We start from the raw sequence: 21,049 nt of genomic DNA, 5'->3' as shown, positions 1-21,049 counted from the left end.
ATATATGGTGTGGAAGAGATTGAACTGAGAAATTAAAAACATGAGCCCTACAAGGAAAACAGTTGGAGAACATAGAAATTTTTCATTTGGATAATAAGCAAACTTATGTGGAACCAGATCATAAAATGAACTTTTTATGTCTAACAAAGCAAATTTTATTTTTTTTTCAACGTTTTTTTTTTATTTATTTTTGGGACAGAGAGAGACAGAGCATGAACGGGGGAGGGGCAGAGAGAGAGGGAGACACAGAATCGGAAACAGGCTCCAGGCTCCGAGCCATCAGCCCAGAGCCTGACGCGGGGCTCGAACTCACGGACCGCGAGATCGTGACCTGGCTGAAGTCGGACGCTTAACCGACTGCGCCACCCAGGCGCCCCCTAACAAAGCAAATTTTAAAAGAAGCACATGTAATTGCAGATGTACCTTAAAACAAGAAGAAGAAGAAAGAGTTGCTGATATGTTATATGAAAAAAATAGGGAAAATTTAAGAAAAGAAAACGAATATAAGAAAGAAGTTGAAACAAAACAAGTTGAACTCGCTCTGAGAACACTAAACATGGAATTGAAGGCTGCAAAAAATCAGGTAAATTAGTTTTTGATAAAAACTGTATTTCCATCAATATTACATAGTTTGGTATATTATACATATATATTTTATAGTATGCCTATGACTCAATATATATTATTTAGGTTTAAAATAAATTAAAACATGGGATCATATTCCTTTGAACATTTTTTAAAAGTTCTCGTCCTCAGCTTTTGACCTTTTTTTTTTTATGGGATGAGGCCAGAATCATAATGAAATGTTTCTCCAGGTTGTAGAAGAGTGCAGTGACAGTGGCAACTTTCTCCAGAACAGAAGGCCAGAGTCTTACAAGATGGAAGTCTAAACAATCACCTTTGCAAGCAAAAGGAGCTAGAAATGGCTCATAAGAAAACTAATTCTAAGGTATCTTCTTTAGTTATTTTGAAGTACATGTGTGTATGTATTTGTATACATTCTATTTTTTAGTTATTTTTATCTCCGTGTGTGTGTGTGTCTATATGTATATATGAAACTGAACTCTGTTCATCATGGAAACTATAGAGGATTTTAAAAGCACATATATTTTGCGGAGTGGCATGGGGGACGGTGGCATTTCTGCTTCGCTGGATAAAATAATATTCTTGATTAAATGCATTTGTCTGCAACAACTAGTGACATTCATAATGTCCTCATCCAAAGGAGAGGCTTTTATTACTTTCTGTAGGAATCGATGAGCTTTCCCTAATCTCAAAACTATTGCTACTAGCAACATGTGTTTTGGTTTTGAACGAGTGTAGCCAGTTCACTGATCATATTTTCAGCATCAAGTCTCCTACTTTTGAGAAAAGTAATTTTGCTTCAAGTACCATCTTATTTCATTACAAAGAACATTTGATAACAATGGTATGCTGTGGTATATACTTAATGATAATTTATTGATAGGTATTTTATTCCTAATGAAATAGTTGAGTGTACTTCCCTTCTTTTATATTTATTACTGTTTTCAACATGAAGAGGAAATACAAGTTATTGCAGCAGTAAATAATCTCATGATTTTCTAAGAGATGTATAAATCTCACCTTATTTCCTATCAATGTTTTGAAATACAAGACTTCTTTCGTACTTGTGTATTTACACTAGACAAGTGGCAGTGGTTGGTGCAAGAGCACTAGTTGTGGAGTGAGAAGACCTGGGGAGAGTCCTGCAGCTCACCGTTTTAATCTCTCCATTCTAGAATTGTGATAACCAAATGAGTTCATCGATGTATGTAGAAGTGTTTCTATTATAGTACAGTGCCTAGATTTGTCAGTTATCAATAGATAAAATTCTTATCACTGACTAAAGAAATGGTAGCAAAGTAGATATATATGAAATATTCTCAGGAAAGAAGAATTTTAGGAAATTTAATCTGTCCGAGTATATGCAGAGCTAAGGATTTTACTGTGAGGTAGCTGTGTTCGATATCTACTCTAAACTCAATTTTTATGTGTAGTCAGATTTATTAATCTTTTATTTCAGACCTTTGGGTTTGTTGTAAATAAGAGAAAGGCTTTTCCATTTCTGAGATTCTGAACACTTTTCTCACAAATTCTTTTTTAATTTCATGCCTTCATTATCTTCAGTTAAAGTTCTGAACTTTTGGGAACTTATACTTGTATAAAATGTGAGATTTGGAGCCAACTGTATTTTTTCCAGTTGGATATTCACTTACTGTAACAATCCTTCCTACCTTTCTTTCTTTTTATGTTTCTTTATTCATTAGAGAGAGAGAGAGAGAAGGCAAGCAGGGAAGGGGCAGGGAGAGGGAGAGCGAGAATCCTGAGCAGGCTCCTGTCAGCACAGAGCCTGATGCGGGGCTTGAACCCACAGAATGTGAGATCATTCCCTGATAAAGGGAAACTTTTCATTGTTCAAACATAGATTATACTTTCATTTCAGAGAAAATCATGATCATGCCATTTTATTGAGTGCTATCTGAAAATGTGCTTTATTTTACTTAGCTTTCTGATAATCATGAGAAAACACAAGATCGTTTGCATAAAAACCACATGTTGCAGGATGAAATTGTCATGCTAAGACTGGAAAGAGACACCTTAAAAAATCAGAACTAGGCAGGGAGATAACACCTTTTGTGTCTTTAACTGAATTCAGTGAACAGGAATGTTTGTGTTACAAAAAGACAGTGAATTGATGTATGTGTTGCTACTTCTCAAAGTATGTATATGAAAGTTGTCTATTATTAACATAATTTAATAAGAAGATGATTTAGAAAATCAGTAACAGATATATCTTATTAGGTAGTTGCGAGACAACTTCAACAAGAACTGGCTGATACTCTGAAGAAACAGTCTATGTCAGAGGCTTCCCCAGAGGTTACGTCCCATCTTCATCTGGAAGATGAAACACGGGATCTCAAGAAGAAATTAGGTCAAATCAGAAGTCAGGTATGTAGTAAATGTAACCTGTCAACAGCTAACTTATACCTGGTTAAATAATATAAAGTGTTTTAGGATACTAATGTCCATGGACCGCTTTCTTTGGTATTTTCATTATAATTAATTTATTATGATGTTAGTATCTTTACAATGCGTTTATTTCGTAAATTCTGCCTTCCCTTCTACTATTCGTGTTATATTGTTTTCTTATAATACTTTTAGGAAAGTTGAGGCTTTTGTATCCTTCCTCACGGAAATTGAGAGACTTCTTTCATTCTTTAAAATTTTTTTCAGTTTTTTAATTTACTTTGAGAGAGAAAGAGTGAGAGAGAGTGTGTGTGTGCATGTTAACAGGAGAGGGGCAGAGAGAGGAGAGAGTGAAAATGCCAAGCAGGCTCCATGCTGTCATTGTAGAGCCAATGTGAGGCTCAGTCTCATGAACCGTGAGATCATGACCTGAGCTGAAAGCAAGAATTGGATGCTTAACTGACGTAGCCGCCCAGGTGCCCCAAGAGACTTTTGTCCCCTAGTAAACAATGTTTTTTAACGAAATCTCTATTACCATGATGAGGCGAGCTGGATCAAATCAGAAGATAATGTTTAATGGAATGTTTCAGATAATTTTCTTTGTTCTCATCTTCACTTTTGGGAAGAATGCGTATTGATATCAGGATGACGTGTACAGAAAGATCACTTAACAAACCACTTGAACTTAGGCATTTCCTTCATTTTCTTTGCCTTTTAGACATACTGTCAAAGCACGGAAATATTCTGATCATGTGTAGTATGGACGCCCAAAAGCGAGAATTAAGAACAATCTCTGTGTCCTGCCGTTGGGTTTTTTTAAAGCTTTTTTGAGGTACAATACACATACCATGAAAGTCACCCATTTGCCACGCACAGTTCACTGTCTCTGTGTACACTCGTGCAACCATCACTGCCATCAATTAGAATGTTTTCCTCACCGTGAAAGGAAACCCTTCCCCATTGCCCCCAGCCTCAGGCAACCACCAGGCTACTACATGGTCTCTCAATGGAGTTGCCTCTTGTGAATATTTCATATAAATGGAGTCACACAACCTGTGGTCGCTTGGGACTAGCTAGCTTCACTTAATGTTTTCTGGGTTCATTTGTGTCGGTTACAGCTTATACCAGAGCTTCATTTCTTTTTATTGTCAAACAGTACTCCATTGTGGGCTAAGGCCCTTGTTCATTCATCAGTTGATGGACCTTTGGGTTGTGTCCACTTCTTGCCTATTAATACTGCTGCTTATGAACATTCAAGTAGTTCTTGTGTGGACATCCGTTTTTGTCTCTGCCATCAGATTTTATCCTCTGAGTTAATTGGGTTGATGTCACCATCTCTCAGCCATTACTCATGCTGTCCTTACTGTCTTTTTAGTTTCTGTTCCTCTTGAGTAAACCTGTGTTATTCAGACTTGGCTCACAGTCTCCTTTCCAATGAACTCTGACTGTTCTAACTCCCATTAGCTTTAACTCTCTTGACTCTTGTCATCTAGCCTGTGCAGAACAATTTAGTCCTTTATTTGACAATGTTTTTATTTTTTTCTTGACAGGTAATTTCGTCTTCCTAAGTATAAATTTAAGGGATAATATTTGATACGAGTGGTACTTATCCTTGTATAAATTGAAAATATTTTAACTTAACAGTTTTTCCGATAAAATTAAGTACTTTATACCGTAAAAATAAATTCTTCTTGGAAACATTGATATAACAAAGCTTTTATTCTAAATTTATGCTAAGAAATGAAATACTAAATTGAGGGGTGCCTGGCTGGCTCCAGTCCAATCAGAGTCTGCCTTTGGCTCAGGTCATGATCTCCACGGTCTTGAGATTGAGCCCTGCATCAGGCTTTCTGCTGTCAGCAGAGCCTGCGTTGGATCCCTTGGGTCCCTCACGTTCTGCGCCGCTCAGACTCGTGCTCTGTATCAAAAAATAAACGTTAAAAAGATGTGTGTATATCTCTATACACACAAACACTTATATAAGTAAAACTATTAATGAAAGCACTTAATCAAATAGAGGAGAAATGTTCAATCAAATGTTTAGTTCTTGTTTCCCTCTCACTATGATAAAGTCCGCTAAATTTGTCTTTCTTCATTACACAGCCAGGACTGGGATTTACACATTTAGAACACTTTACCAACTGCAAATATCTGGGGACAGCTTTTATGATATGCTGTTACCACAAAGCCTTAATCTCTTCATCGGAGTACACCCTAAAGCAGCCTAACGTAAACAGTATGGACGTGAAATGATTGAGGAAATTTAGCAAGACTCAATTATATCCATGTCAGTGGCTTTCCCTTGCCTCTGATGGTCATGTAAAGGATCTACTACTCAGTCAAGGAGGTGCTATTTGTAGCGTAGTCTGTGAGCATTGCCCACAGACAATGTGGACCTGTCCACAGGTCCTTTGTTTTGAGAGAGAGAGAGAGAGATTTTTGGGAAGGCCATGTAGGGAGAGAGAGAAAAAGGGAGAGAGAGAGAGAGAGGGAGGGAGAGAGAATCCCAAGCAGGCTCCTCCCTATCCACGCAGAGCTTGATGTGGGGCTCAATCACATGACCCTGAGATCATGTCCTGAGCCGAAATCAAGAGCCAGACGCTGACCCGACTGAGCCACTCAGGTACCCCAGTAGGTGCTGTTACCTTCATTTTACAGATGCAGAGACTGAGACACGGAAGTTTTAGGTAGTGTGCTCAAGGTCTTACAGCTCATAACCAGCAGAATTGGGAATTCAAACCCAGGCTTTCTGGCTCCTACTAGGATACTGCTTGTCAAACTCTTCCATGAAATATCTCGTAGTCACTGAAAACAGCATGTTTAGTTTTATAATCACAAGAATAGCAATGTCGTTAACCTATGTAAATAATTAAAATCATAGTTGATATGGTGTTTGGAATATGAAAACAGTAATGTTTACCATAAGGTAAATTCCTATATTTCCTCCATTTGACCAGAAGATATATTTTTATGTTTATCTGATCATATGTAATTTAAAAACATTAACAACGTTATGTTTTTGTAGGAGAGTAAGATTGGTAAACTATTTTGTACCAGTATTGAAATGTTTTCGGCTTTGTAGGCCATAGCCTCTGTTGTAGAAGCTGAACTCTTTTGTTATGACCTCAAAGTAGCCGTCAATCAGCATGTAGAGGAGGGTGTGGCTGGGTCCAATAAGATTTTAGTTACAGGGGCGCTTGGGCGGCTTAGTTGGTTGAGGGTCCTGTCTCTTAATTTCCACTCAGGTCATGATCCCAAACGCCACATCATGAGACCGGTCATGAGACCGAGCCCCACATCAAGCTTCAACCTGAGCTTGCAGCCTGCTTGCCATTTTCTCTGTCTCTTCCTCTGACTCCTTTCCCACCTGTGTGTGCTCTCTCCCTCTCTGTCTCTCTTTCAAGTAAAAAAAAAACCAAAAAACAAAAACATTTAGTTACAGAAACAGGTGATGGTGTTCTACTAGATTGTCGGTATTTAAAATTATTTTTTTTCTTTATTTTAGTTGCAAGAAGCACAGGAACGACATGCAGAGGCCGTAAGATACGCTGAGAAGATGAAAGATCATGTGCTAAAGTATAATTTAAACCTAACAGAAAATAGCTTGATTATTTATAAAGCAGATAAGCAGTGTACTATAAGAAATGTATTAGTTATGCGAGTATATCATTGTTAAGCTGGATACAAGTTCCAGCTTTGAGCTATTTTGAAATACAAAATTTTGGCATTTATCTCTCAATTTTGCACCATTACCACAAAACACAACGAGAAAATTGGTACAATTCCCAAATCTTCCTCTTGATACAATTTTAATAATTTTTGTAATACCCTCATTTGTTCAGAAATTACACGGTACTGTTTTAAAACTATGTGTGAGAATAATTATCTTAAGATCTGCATTTTAGGCTAAAGGTTAAAAATGTCAGGCAAGAAGAAACCATCAAACATCAAGCGGCCCAAATTCAAGATCTTCAGAGCAACTTGCTAAAGGCAAGTATGGTAAGTCGATCTCTTAATGCCTGTCCTACTGAAAGGAATCTTTATTTCACTGATCATATGGAAAAATCTCCCTGATCAAAATATTTGGTTGATATTGTTCCTGATTGTTACTAGTGATGTAATTCTTCTATATAGACGAAGTTGACTGAATTCATAAAGCATTGATGTTTGTAGTGAGATTTAAATAAAAATACTGTGAGAATCTAAGAAAAGCAACAATTTATATATACCACAGTGAGCATTTGGTTTAGTCCTCTTTTTGGCTATTGTATATAATTCTGCTGTGAACGTTGGCATAGAGATGTGTGAGTCCCTGCTAATATTTTTCAGCGTGTTTCAAACTTCCGCACACTTTGAGTGATCATTTCATCTTGAATTTTGACTTTCTCTTGTAGTCTCAACCCTTCAGTGAGAGTTTGAGAATGGGTTATGTTAATGGTGATTAGTTGTAATTTGTAATTACAAGTTTGCAATTTTTTGTCTTCATCAAGAATGACTAGCAGGTCCTTATGCAAACGACCTTTTCAAAGGAATGGACTTTTTGTTAGATTTGTAAAGGAAAAGAAATGCCAGTAAAAAAGTAGAAATGTGTGCTCAGTAAGGGCCTTACCTAGTAACATAGTGTTCCTACCTTTGCAAGTTCAGAAACTCATATTCTTTTTCCACTCCCTTGAGTTCATCAGCCTTTCAGAGATTTCACAATTCAATCTCAGAAGAGACTAATGTGCCATTCAGGATTCTAACTTACTGATAGTGAAACCCCAACTGTTTATCAAGCGGAAAAGTTAATGTCATCCCACTCTCACCCTCCTTTGTAGGATTCACATTGTAAATCCTAAGTGGGAGCAATGAGGTAGATACACTGACCAACTAGTTTCTGTCAGTCACAAAAGCTATATAATATACATGCAAGTTTCATTAGACAGCTATACCCGTCAGGAGAACTAGAACATTCTGTTGACTCGTACTTTTTGTGGCTGAAGAGACATTGACAAATCTTTTCTTTTCTAGACCTCTTATAAATGAGTCACATTGTATTAGGGAACTTTTCATGCGGGTAACATGACACTCTGTTGATCAGTCTTCTATGAAGGAGAGTGCTAAGCGTTGTCCTGCTACTATGTCCTAAAGAATCATTAAAGTCTCAAAAACTAAAATTTGTAAGAATATCTAAAACTGATGAAGCTTATAAAAGAATGACGAGGGATTTTCTGTAGATCCCTATAGAAAGGAATTAAGGTTATAGCATGAAATTAGCTGCCACTTTAAGGTCTTCCCTGTGAAAAGCTTAGATTTCAGCCAACTCAGTCCATAGCTCTGACTTCTCTACAAGGTCCTTATCTCCTGAATCCCCAAACCAGAGGCTTCCTGGGTTGAGAAATTTTTTGGTGGTGCGCGGGACGTTATTCTTTTTGTTGTATCTTTAGTTTTTATTTTTTAAAATTTGCATCCAAATTATTTAGCATTTAGTGAAGCAATGATTTCACAAGTAGATTCCTTAATGCCCTTACCCATTTAGCACATCCCCTCTCCCACAACCCCTCCAGCAACCCTCAGTTCTCCATATTTATGAGTCTCCTGTGTTTGTCCTCCTCCCTGTTTTTATATTATTTTTGTTTCCCTTCCCTTTTGTTCATCTGTTTTGTCTCTTAAAGTCCTCATACGAGGGAATTCATATGATTTTTGTCTTTCTCCGACTAATTTCACTTAGCATAATATGCTCCAGTTCCATCCACATAGTTGCAAATGGCAAGATTTCATTCTTTTTGATGGCCGAGTAATACTCCATGGAATGAATATATATATATACACATATATATACATATATATGTGTATATATATATATATATATCACATCTATTTTTTTAATTTTTTTAACTTTTTACTCATTTTTGAGACAGGAAGAGACAGAGCGTGAACAGGGGAGGGTCAGAGAGAGGGAGACACAGAATCTGAAACAGGTCCAGGCTCTGAGCTGTCAGCGCACAGCCCGATGTGGGGCTCGAACTCACAGACCGCGAGATCATGACTTGAGCCAAAGTTGGCTGCTTAACCGACTGAGCCACCCAAGGACCCCATACCACATCTTCTTTATCCATGCATCCATCGGTGGACAGTTGGGCTCTTTGCATACTGTGGCTATTGTTGAGAGTGCTGCTATAAACATGGCGGTGCATGTGTCCCTTCGAAACAGCACACCTGTATCCCTTGCATAAATGCCTAGTAGTGCAATTGCTGGGTCGTAAAGTAGGTCTATTTTTAGTTTTTAGAGGAAACTCCATACTGTTTTCCAGAGTGGCTGCACCAGCTTGCATTGCCACCAGCAATGGAAAAGAGATCCTCTTCTCTCCATCCTCACTAACATCTGTTGTTGCCTGAGTTGTTCATGTGAGCCATTCTGACAGACGCAAAGTGGTATCTCAGTGTTGTTTTGATTTGTATGGCCATCTGGATGTCTTCTTTGGAGCAGTGTCTATTCATGTCTTTTGCCCATTACTTCACTGGATGACTTGAGTTCTGGGTGTTGAGTTTGAGAAGTTCTTTGTAGATTTTGGTACTAAACCTTTATCGGATATGTCATTTGCAAATACCTTCTCCCATTCTATCAGCTGCCTTTTAGTTTTGTTGATTGTTTCCTTCGCTGTGCACAAGCTTTTTATTTTAATGAGGTCCCCCTAGTTCATTTTTGCCTTTGTTTCCCTTGCCTCCAGAGACGTTTTGAATAAGATGCTGCTGCAGGCAAGATCAAAGAGGGTTTTGCCTGCTTTCTCCTTGAGATGTTGATAGCTTCCTGTCTTCTAATGAGGTCTTTCATCCATTGTGAGGTTATTTTTTGTGTAATGAACAAATTTTTATCTGAACATGTTTTGATTTCTCTTGGGTATATACCTATAAATACAGTTGCTGCTTCATATGGTAACTCTGCTAAATAAACCTTTTTTGTTTGTTTTTGTTTTGTTTTTTCAATCTTTTGAAGAGGGGCAGGCACCTGGGTGGCTCAGCCGGGTGCATGACTGGCTCTTGATTTCAGCTCAGGTCATGATCTCAGGGTTGTGGAATCAAGCCCTACATTGGGCTCTGCTCTGAGAATGGAGCCTGCTTGGGATTCTCTCCCTCCCTCTCCTCTGTCCCTCTACCCCACTTGTGCACTCTCTCTCAAATAAGTTTAGAACAATTGTTTTTCTAGTTTAACCATTTGAGGAACTGCCAGACTGTTTGCAAAGTGGCAGCAACATTAAATTTTCATCAGCAGTTTTTGAGAGTTCCCATTTTCCTGATGCTTGCCAATTTTTGGCATTATCTGTTGCTTTTATAGCAATTCTAGTGGGTATGAAGTGGCATCTTGTGGTTTTTGGTTTGCATTTTCTTAGAAATAATGATGTTGAACATGTCTCTTTTATTTTTGAGAGAGACAGTGTGAGCAGGGGAGGGGCAGAGAGAGAGAGGGAGACACAGAATCTGAAACAGGTTCCAGGCTCCCAGCTGTAAGCACAGAGCCTGATGCAGGGCTCGAACCCAAAAAACATGAGATCGTGACCTGAGCCCAAGTCAGAAACTTAACTGACTGAACTACCCAGCACCCCGAACATCTCCCTTTGAACGTGATTATTATCCATTTCTTTATCGTCTTTAAAGAACTAATCCATTCTTTTGCCCGTTTCTATATTGGATTGTCTTTTCATTATTGGAAGAGTTATTTAAATGTCCTACATGCAAATCCCTTAGCAGATATGGGATTTTCAGGTATTTTCTCCTATTTAGTCACTTGCCTTTTCACTTTCTTGGTGATATTTGAAGCATAGTAGTTTTTAATTTTGATGAAATAAACAATCTGATTTTGTCTTTTGGTGTCATGTCTAAGAAATCGTTGTCAAATCCAGTCACAAACACATACATGTAAGCTTTTTTCTAAGAGTTTTATCATTTTAGCTCTTAGATTTTAAGTTAATTTTATAAATATGCTATGGGGTAGAGGTCTGATTTTATTACTTTGCACGTGGATATCCATTTGTCCCAGTACCGTTTGCTACAAAGACTACTCTTATTCCATTTAATTGTCTGCCACCCTTGTGGAAAATCAGTTCACTATAATGTGAGAGTTTATTTTTATATTCTCAATGTTAATACATTGATCTATATGTCTGTCCTTATGCCAGTACCATATCAAATTTTATGAAAACTTCTTCCTAGTTATCTTGCAAATTACCAGTCACTTGTGTAATAAAGTCAATGTAGTAGAACGTAACTTTGCTCCTATAGAGATTTTTGCTTCTTGAAGGACAATTTCGCCAGCCTATGCTTTGCTGACCCCATGACTCAATGTGAAGTCAGGCTCAAAAAGATAAAATGCTCTTTCTTTAGTGTGTTCAGACTTTTTATTTATTTATTTATTTATTTATTTATTTACTTACTTATTTACTTATATATCTTTTTAGAGCATGCACAAGCAGGACAAGGGGGTTTGTGGGGAGAGAGAGAGAGAGAGAGGAGAGAGAATTTTTAGCAGGCTTCACAGTGTGGAAGCTAAGGGTCTTGATCCCATGACCCTGGGATCATGACCTGAGAGGTTGAGGCTCAACTGACTGAGCCACCCAGGTTCCCCGCCTGTGCAAAATTTAGTGTCTCAGTCAGTGCTGCCCACTTTCATTTCCACCAAATCTTGGCCATAGGATCTCTTGACTCAGTCTACCGTTTACTTCATTATATTTTATTATCTCATTATAATGCATAGACTCATCCATAGTTTTCACCATCTAGGAAGGAAAATATGAACTCTGGGCTATTCCTCTTTCCTGTTAAGCAATCTTGCTAATCCATTATCTTGCAGTTCACAATGAGATCCTCTTCTGACCTGGTTCTTGTGTGTAACACTGGTTTTAATCCTGTTCTTGGCACAGACCTTACATTCTTGGAAAACACAGTAGCCTGTATCCCCTTCTTTCACCTAAATAGAAAGATATGCATAGCTAGACGTTATAGCTCAGCATATAATTAATGGAATAAATATTACATCATTCAAATAATACAGCTGTACAAAGTGAGGTAGTATTAAGTTGATTTATCAGAAGCAAATAGTAGATTGGTAACTTGAATGACAAAAAAATTTTTGAAGATATTGTATGATATGGAGAAGCATTGTGGGACAAAACAAAGAAGAAATGGTCTTACCTCCCCACACAAACAAGGTTGGAGTAAGGTAAAGGAGAATGTGCAGTTGATTTAAGTAGTGCTAAAGGACAGTACATTTGTTTTGCTACTGAAAAGATGAAAAATGATTCCATAACAGTCTCTTTATTTCCTCACTGAGGAAAGGAGAATGAAGATTGAGTATTCAATGGATTAAAAAATACTCAAAGCTGCCTATTTCCTTTAATTGAAATCAGATCAAAGGCCCAATTTTGGTTATCAAATTGACTCTTTCTAGTTTTTCAACTATTGTGCTTCAAATCATATGTCTGTGCTTCTACCTTAACTTGAGGGGAAATTCTAAAGAGGCATTCCTGCCTACTTGTAAGAATTGTTGAAAGTGAAGGGAATCTTAGCAAAAGATCTTAGAGACAGGAAGATGGCAGAGGAGTAGGAGGACTCTAGGCTTGCCTCATCCCACGAATACAGCTAGATAACAGACAGCTCACCCTAAATACCCCAGAAATCGACCTGAAGACTGACAGAACAAACTCCACAACAAAAGGGAGAAAGGCCACATCAAAAAGGTCCTTGATGCAGAAGTGTCGCCTGGAAGAGAAACATATCCTGGCTGCTGCAGAGGGGAGGGAATCGAGGTTGTGGGTAAGGATGAGAGAGAGGAACACACAGGGGAATGCACAAAGAGAACATATCCCCATACCCACTGGCTTGGAAAACAAGAGGGGCTGTATTTCGTGAGTTCTTGCAACCAGTAGTGCTTAAAGTCTGGAGTTTTAAAGGGCATCCGGTTTAGCTGATTTAGTGCCCTGAGGTACTGCACTGCTCTTGGGCAGAGGGCAGGCAAACAACGGGGGAGCATACAGCATGGATACAGTGGTCTGAATAGTGCCTGGGGAACACAGTGGGTAGATTATTTGCTCTTCTCAGAGCACATCCCTCAGAGGCAAAGTTCAGAGAGACCTGTCTGTAGGAAAAAAGCCACTGGCTGGCACCATCTCCTCCTGCCCCTCACCACAAACATAAAGTCACCTGCAGGAAGCAGTGCATTGCTAACACTGGCTACCTAACTTGCTTACACCAAGCACCACCCCCTTGCACTCTGGTGGAACTACCTTTTTCAATCACTCTTGCTTGAGTTCCAGCACAGCAGACCCATCCCCCAGACCAAGAAAAATGCCTGCCCACACCACATCTCCCAACCAGTTTCCCTTGGCCTCAGTTCCAGGAGAGGTGGTGACAGCTCTAATTTCCTAAGCAGACCAGAGCACACCTAGTTAAAACTCGCTATATTCAGGCCAGGGACCAAACACTCACCAGCCCAGGCAAGGAGAGCCTCTGCAGACGACTGGCCTGAAGGATAGCATAGCCAGAACACAACAGCAGAACGCATGCAGCACACACTGGTGACACTCCCTGAAGTGCTAGGAGCAGGTGACATAACCGGCTTCTCTAACACACAGAAGCTGGCAGATACTTAGACAAAATGAAAAGACAGAGGCATTTATCCCAAATGAAAGAACAGGATAAGGCCATGGCCAGAGACCTAAATGGGACAGATGTAAATAACACGCCTAATAGAGAATTTAAAACCATGATCATAAGGCTATTCACTGGACTTGAGAAAAGAATGGAAGACATCAGAGGGACCCTTACCATAGACATAACAGAGTTCAAGAATCAGAGATGAAGAGTGTAGTAAAAATGAACAGCAAGCTGAAAGAAGCAGAGGAACAAAGTAATGACCTAGAAGACAAAATAATGGAAAGCAGTGAAGCTGAAGAAGACAAAGAAGAATTACCCAATGCAAGAATAGACTTAAGGCACTCAGTGACTCCGTCAAATGTAAAAACATTCATATGATAGGAGTCCCAGAAGAAAAAGACAGAGAGAAGGGGACAGATAATTGATTTGAAGACACAGCTGAAAAATTCCCTAATGTGGAGAAGAAAACGGACATCCAGATCCAGGAGGCACAGAGAACTTCCATCAGTCAACACCCAAGACATGTTGCAATTAAATTTGCAAAATATACTGCTAACATCTTTTTTTTTAGTGTTTTGTTTTTTGGTTTTGCTTTTTTTTTTTATTTCTGTGACAGAACGCAGACACAAGCAGGGGAGGGGCAGAGAGAGAGAGAGTCCCAAGCACTCTCTGTGCTGTCAGTCCAGAGCCCACTGGAGGGCTTAAACCCACGAAATGCGAGGTCACGACTTGAGCTAAGATCAAGTCATGTTTAACCGACTGAGCCACACAGGCGCCCCACTGATACAAATCTTAAAAGCAGCAAAACAAGTCATTCACTTCCAAGGGAAAACCCACAAGGCTAGCAGGAGATTTTTCAACAGAAACTTTGCAAGGCAGAAGGAAATGGCATGATATATTCAAAGTGCTGCATGAGAAAAAACTGCAGCCAAATATACTCTATCCAGTAAAGCTATCATTCATAATAGAAGGAGAGATAAAGAATTTCTCAAACAAAAATGGAAGGAGTTTGTGACCACTAATTCAGCCTGTAAGAAATATTATCAGGGGCTCTGAGTGGAAAGGAGAGATCAAAAGTGACAGTATAAAGACAGGAAATGTAAAACCAGTAAAAAATTATATTTCTGTAAAAAAAAATCGTCAAGGAATGCCCCCAAAAAACTTTATACAATATAATAGCTTATCAAAACATGGGGAGGAGAAAAAAAATGAGCTCTAACTTAAGTGACCATCAACTTAATATAGACTGCTACACGCAGAAGAGGTGATATACAAATTAATGCTTATCATATAGCAAAACCCACTAATAACCATGCAAAGAATAAAGAGAAAGAAATCCAAATATATCATTTAAGCAAATTAGAAAGGCATCAAACGGAGAAAAACAATAAAGGATTTGAGAAACTCTCCAGAAACAACCACAAAACAAGTAGTAAAATGACAATACTTACGTGTCAATAATTAATTTGGATATAAATGGAATAAACACTCCAACCAAAAGACCTAGGGTGACAGGATGGATTAAAACAAACCCATCTGTATGCTGCCTATAAAAACCTCATTTTAGACATAAAGACACCTGCAGATTGAAAGTGAGGGGATGCTTGCACTGTTGGTGGTAATGCAAACTGGTGCAGCCACTCTGGAAAACAGTGCGTAGGTTCCTCAAAACAATTGAAAATTGAACTAACTTACAACCCCTCAATAGCACTACTGGGAATTTATGCAAAGGATACAGGAGTGCTGATTCGTAGGGGCACATGTACTCCAATGTCTATAGCAGTGCTTTCAACAATAGCCAAATTGTGGAAAGAGCCTAAATGCCCATCAACGGATGAATGGAGAAAGAGATGTGGTTTATATATACACTGGAATACTACCTGGCAAGGAGAAAGAGTGAAATCGTGCTATCTCTTGCAATGTGGATGGAACTGGAAGGTATTAGCCTACATGAAATAAGTCACAGAAAGACAGATATCATACGTTTTTCTCTTATGTGGAACTTGAGAAACTTAACAGAAGACCGTGGGGGAAGGGAAGGGGGAAAAATAGTTATAAACAGAGTAGAGGGGCAAACCATAGGAGACTCGAAAGCAGAAAACAGAGGGTTGATCGGGGGCAGTGGGTGAGAAGGGAAAGTGGGTGGTGGGCATTGAGGAGGGCACTTGTTGGGATGAGCCCTGGTGTTGTCTATAAGTGATGAACCATGGGAATCTACCCCCAAAACCAAGAGCACACTGTTCACACTTTATTTTAGCCAAGTTGACAATAAATTCTGTTTAAAAAAATGAAAGCAAGGGGATGGAGAAAAAGTTATCACGTTAAAAGAAAAAATATCGATACTTTTGTTAGACAAGAGTCCTTAAAACAAAGACTGTGGGACACCTGGGTGCCTCAGTCATTTGAGCGACTGACTAGGTCTTGGCTCAGGTCATGATCTTATGGCTGGTGGCTTTGAGCCCCATGTTGGGCTCCAGGCTGACAGCATGGAGGCTGCTTGAAATTTTCTCTCCCCCTATGTCCCTCCCCAAATCTTTCTCAGAATAAATAAAAAACCCCCAAAAAAGACTGTAGCAAGAGCCAAAGAATGCTACTATATCATAATAAAGGGTACAATCAAATAAGAAGATCTAACAACTGTAAATATGCACCCACCATGAAAACACTCAAGTACATAAAACAAGAAACCAACATAAAGGATCTAATTGATAATAAGACAGTAATAGGGTACTTTAACACCCCATTTACATCAATAGATCTTAAAAAAAATCACCAAAAAATACATCTTAACAGAAAATCACTAAAGAAACAGTGGCTCTGAGCCATGCAGAGAAAGACAGATACCGTAAGTATTCACTCATGTGGATCCTGAGAAACATAACGGGAACCCATGGGGGAGGGGAAGGAAATAAAAAGAGGTTAGAGTGGGAGAGAGCCAAAGCATAAGACACTCTTAAAAACTGAGAACAAACTGAGGGCTAATGGGGGGTGGGAGGGAGTGGAAGGTGGGTGATAGGTATTGAGGAGGGCACCTGTTGGGATGAGCACTGGGTGTCGTATGGAAACCAATTTGACAATAAATTTCATATATTAAAAAAAAAAGAAACAATGGTTTTGAAAGAGCAGACCAGTTGGACTTAGATTTTTTCAGAACGTTCCATCCCTAAAACAGAATACACATTGTTTTCAAGTGTACATGGAATATTCTCAAGAATGGATCATTAAAACAGGCCTTAATTATTAAAAACAATACATGCAGGTTAGATAACGTGCTAGTACACTGGAATGGGTTAAGCAGGAAATACAAGAAGAAATTAAAAAAAATATGTGTATATAAATGGAAATGAAAAAACACTGCTCTGAAACCTTTAAGATGCTCAAACGTGGTCCTAAGAGGGAAGTACATAGTAATATAAGCCTACTTCAAGAAGCAAGAAAAATTTCAAAAAAACCTAAACTTACACCTAAAGGAGCTAGAAAAAGAACAAATGAAGCCTGAAGCCAACAGAAGAAAGCAAGTAATGATCAGAGCAGGGGACCCTTGGGTGGCCTAACTGGTTAAGTGTCTGACTCTCAATTTTGGCTCAGGTCATGATCTCACAGTTGTGAGATCGAGCCCCGTGTTAGGCTCTCTGCTGGCGGCATGGAACCTCTCTGGGATTCTCTCTCTCCCTCCCTTCCTCTCTCTCTCTCTCTCTCTTTCTGCCCACCCCCCACTCATGTATGGTCTCTCTCAACATGAAATTAAAAAAAGAGATTAAAGCAGAAATGAATGATAGACAAACAAAAAGATAAAACTAAAACAGATCAATGAAACCTAGAGCTGGTTCTTTGCAAAAATTAATAAAACTGATAAGTTGTTAGCCAGAATAATCAAGAAAATAGAAAATACCAAAATAAATAAAACCACAAATATGAATAGAAATAAGAACCAACACCACAGAAATACAAACATTTATGAGAGAATATTGTGAAAAAATGTAAGCCAGCAAGTTGGACAACTTAGAAGAAATGAAAAAATTCCTAGAAATATAAAACTTACAAACTAAAACAAGAAGAAATAGAAAGTTTGAAAAAAATCAATAACCAGCAAGGAAACTGAATCAGGAATCAAAAACCTCTCAACAAACACAAGTCTAGGACAAGATGACTTCAGACGTAAAATTTAACACGTAAAGAAGAGCTAATCCAAAAAAAAGGCAAAAGAAAGTTTAACCTGTCCTTTTCAACTTGTTCCAGAAAAACGTAAAAGGAAGGGAAACTTCCCAATTCATTCTATGCCACCTTTACCCTGATACCAAAACCAGATAAAGACACCACAAAGAGAATTACAGGCCAGCATCTCTGATGAACATGCAAAAATCTTCAACAGAATAAGCAAACTGAATCCAACAATACATTAAATAATTATTCACCGGGGGCAGGGGCAGCTGGGGGGCTTAGTCAGGTAAGCATCCACCTTCAGCTCAGGTTACGATCTCATGGTCTGTCGGTTTGATCCCAGTGTCAGGCTCTGTTGACAGCTTGGACCCTGCAGCCTATTTCAGATTCTGTTTTTCCCTCTCTGTCCCTCCCCTCTTGTGCTCTTTCTCAAAAATAAATAAATATTTAAAAAAAATCATTCACTATAACCAAATGGGATTTATCCCTGGTTTGCAGGGGTGGTTCAATATTTGCAAGTCAATGAATGTGATACCTCATATCACATAATTTTCAAAAAAGCATAAAATCATATCATTGCAATAGATGCAGAAAAAGAATTTGGCAAACTATAACATCCATTCATGATACAAACCTCAACAAAGTAGGCTTAGAGGAACCATACCTCAATATAATAAAGGCCATATATGGAAAATGAGCAGCTAATATGATCCTAGCTGGGGAAAAACTGAGAGAAAAACTTCTTAGATCTTGCTTCTAGTTATCTGCTTCTTCTCATTAGCACCATTGGTTGTTAGTAAATTAATCTTAACATTTATTACATCCTACTTTAATGGAGACCATTTTCTCCTATACAAGTTTAGGTGTCGTCTCTTTTTTTTATCCACTTTGTAATTTATCATCTTTGTTTTTTTTCTTAACAAACTCCCCAAAGGTTAGATTTCTTTTGTTCACAAATCTGTTAGGAAAAGTGTGGCCAGGACAGCTAGTCTCTGCCCCGCTCAGCTTCAGGTGGGGCAACTGAAAGGTTTGGGGCTGGATCCACTTGAAGATTTGTTCACTAACGTCTGGTGGTTGATGCTGGCTGTTGCCTTGGACTTCAGTTCAGGAGGCAACAGAAACACTTAAACTGACACACCTAGACCCTCTTTGTGGCCTAGACTTCCTCACTAGATGGGGAGCTAGATTCCAAGTAAGCAACCTGAGATACAGAGCAAGGCAGAAGCTGTATCGCCTTTTGTCACATAGGCTTGGAATACACACAGGATCTTAGTCACATATTCTGTTCATTAGGAGCAAGTCACTAAGGTTGTTCCATGGCCTTTTTAAAAATGGAATTAATATTTAAACCTATGGACACCTTTAAAAAGCAGTATACTTTACCCACTGGCCACAAATGTTTGTATTCCTCCCACCTGAAAAATACAGTCACTCCCCTCTCCCTCCAACACCTCCTGCAAGTCTCAGTTATCATGGCATCAGGTTCAGGGCTTGAGTCCCAAGATCTTACTATCATAGCTGCAGGGGGATAAGCTGCCTGGGTTATGGTATCTGAAGTATAGCCCCTTGAGTGCAAGGGTTCTCAATATGAGGACTTGAGAATGAAAGAGACAGTTATTTATCACTCACAAACGCAACATTCTAGTCAACTGCTGAAGACTCTCCCATTCAGAAAAAGAAGATGGGAAGCACCCTAGTCCATAAGAGTTTGGAAATATAGCCTGATGCATGCTGTCAGTTCTTAAGTTAGGACTTAGTCCTAACCACGGGAATACTTTGTCCATGTCTCTTCCTTTTCTTTACTCTTTGAGTTCTTGGTTCCTTCCTTTTCATAAGGAATTACCTGTATTTGCAGCTGTTTTTTTCATCCTGCCTCCTCCCTGTGGGACTTCTAAGACCCAAAGCTTCTTTTAGTTTTCTGTAAATATTACTGGATTTCATGCCGTGTTTTAGCAAAGCGACCCTCCCAAGTCCTTTTGTGATAAGCTTTTCGCTTCAGGTTTCCTGTGAAGCTCTTTTAGGACAATGCCTTTAAAATTCGTCTACTCTTGGGGCTCCTTGCTGGCTCAGTTGGTAGAGCATGTGACACTTGATCTCTGGGTGCTGAGTTTAAGCCCCATGTTGGGTGTGGAACCCACTTAAAAAAAATCTTATACTCAAGATCCTTAAAGAAATTGGAGGCTTACCTTAGATCTTTCTGTTTTCCTGGTAGCACCCTGGATTTTCTCTTAACCCAAAAGTCATTTCTTTATTTTAGCATTATTTGACAGTTCAACATGTAGAGAAGCTGTAAACGAGAAACAGATACCTGAACCCCGTAAGTCCTGGTTCCTTTCAGTTCCATAGTCTTTCTTTAGTTTCTCTTTCCTATCCGTTTTACTTTCAGGTATTTTGTAGCATGACTTCCCTTTCCTCCAGTGTCATTTTCTTCACTTGCTTAGAAACCCTTGCTGTCAGCCTCTTCACAGGCCATCAGGTTTCCACTAAGAGTCTTGGGGAGGCCCTTTTTCGGTCTTATTCTTACGCTTTTCTACATCTTTCCAGGTTCCACCTACCTCCTGGTTCAAAGGAAGTTTAGTTTTAGGTTTTTTGAATAGCAGCACACCATTTTTAGTATCAGTATCTGTGGTAGCAATTTACAGCCGCCTCAAATTTAAGCCTCCTCAAAACCTAGTAGTTCAAAACAGCATTTCTCTTGTTCACCAATCTTATTTTAGGCAAAGCAGAGTAGGGCAACTCATTTCTTCTTCATTTGGCATCAGCTGGCATAACTGGAAGCTGGAGACTAGAATCATCTAAAGGCTTGTTCACGCACGTGTTTGGCTGTTGAGGCTGGCCTTTGGCTAGGACGTTGGCTAGTCTCAGCTCGAGTGTCTACACGAAGACTCACTAGGTAGCCTGGGATTCCTCACAACGTGGTGGCTGGGTTCTAAGGGTGAGCTTCCCTAGAGAAAGAAAGTCAGATGGAAGCTGTATCACATTTTCTAAGCGGGCCTTAAAAATCACAGCAGTTCTGCATATTCTGTTCACTAGAAACCAGTTACTGAAGCCAGCATATATTTAAGGGGAGTGATTTTCACAGAAGTATCAACGAATTTATAAAACCACCACATCCACTCACCTTGTCTTACCAATCATATAGAATGGATGGAAGTCCTTCCCAACTCAGCATCACTGAAACTCCAGCCAGTTTTGTTGTTGTTGTTGTTTTTGTTTGGTATGATCTCTTATTTTCTAGAAAGTAACAAAGGATTACAAGATAACAGTATTG

General features: G+C 39.0%; 1 protein-coding gene and 1 long non-coding RNA gene across 3 annotated transcripts; one reads left to right on the top strand and one right to left on the bottom strand.

The window, feature by feature from the left end:
- Nucleotides 1–465: 465 nt before the first annotated feature.
- Nucleotides 466–7,094, top strand: LOC131495914 (ankyrin repeat domain-containing protein 26-like). 2 transcript variants are annotated; one of them, XM_058701095.1, is made up of 3 exons: nucleotides 466–583; nucleotides 2,824–2,970; nucleotides 6,494–7,094. In XM_058701095.1, exons 1-3 carry the CDS (start codon nucleotides 557–559, stop codon nucleotides 6,662–6,664), a joined length of 345 nt encoding a protein of 114 aa, XP_058557078.1. In that variant the 5' UTR covers nucleotides 466–556; the 3' UTR covers nucleotides 6,665–7,094. The 2 variants fall into 2 exon arrangements, with proteins under 2 accessions (XP_058557078.1, XP_058557077.1); XM_058701094.1 differs by lacking the exon at nucleotides 466–583 and adding an exon at nucleotides 842–949 and having other exon boundaries at nucleotides 6,494–6,679.
- On the bottom strand, nucleotides 4,693–19,364 carry LOC131495994 (uncharacterized). Its single transcript, XR_009254249.1, has 2 exons — nucleotides 19,230–19,364; nucleotides 4,693–4,906 (listed from the first exon to the last, which is right to left on the bottom strand). It is a non-coding gene; the product is annotated as an uncharacterized LOC131495994 (long non-coding RNA).
- Between the last annotated feature and the right edge of the window lie 1,685 nt (nucleotides 19,365–21,049).

This window comes from Neofelis nebulosa, chromosome 15 (assembly GCF_028018385.1).
Source record: "Neofelis nebulosa isolate mNeoNeb1 chromosome 15, mNeoNeb1.pri, whole genome shotgun sequence".
Classification (NCBI taxonomy): domain Eukaryota; kingdom Metazoa; phylum Chordata; class Mammalia; order Carnivora; family Felidae; genus Neofelis; species Neofelis nebulosa.
Note: the sequence above shows the minus strand (reverse complement) of the source record. Positions and strands in the feature narration are given on the sequence as shown.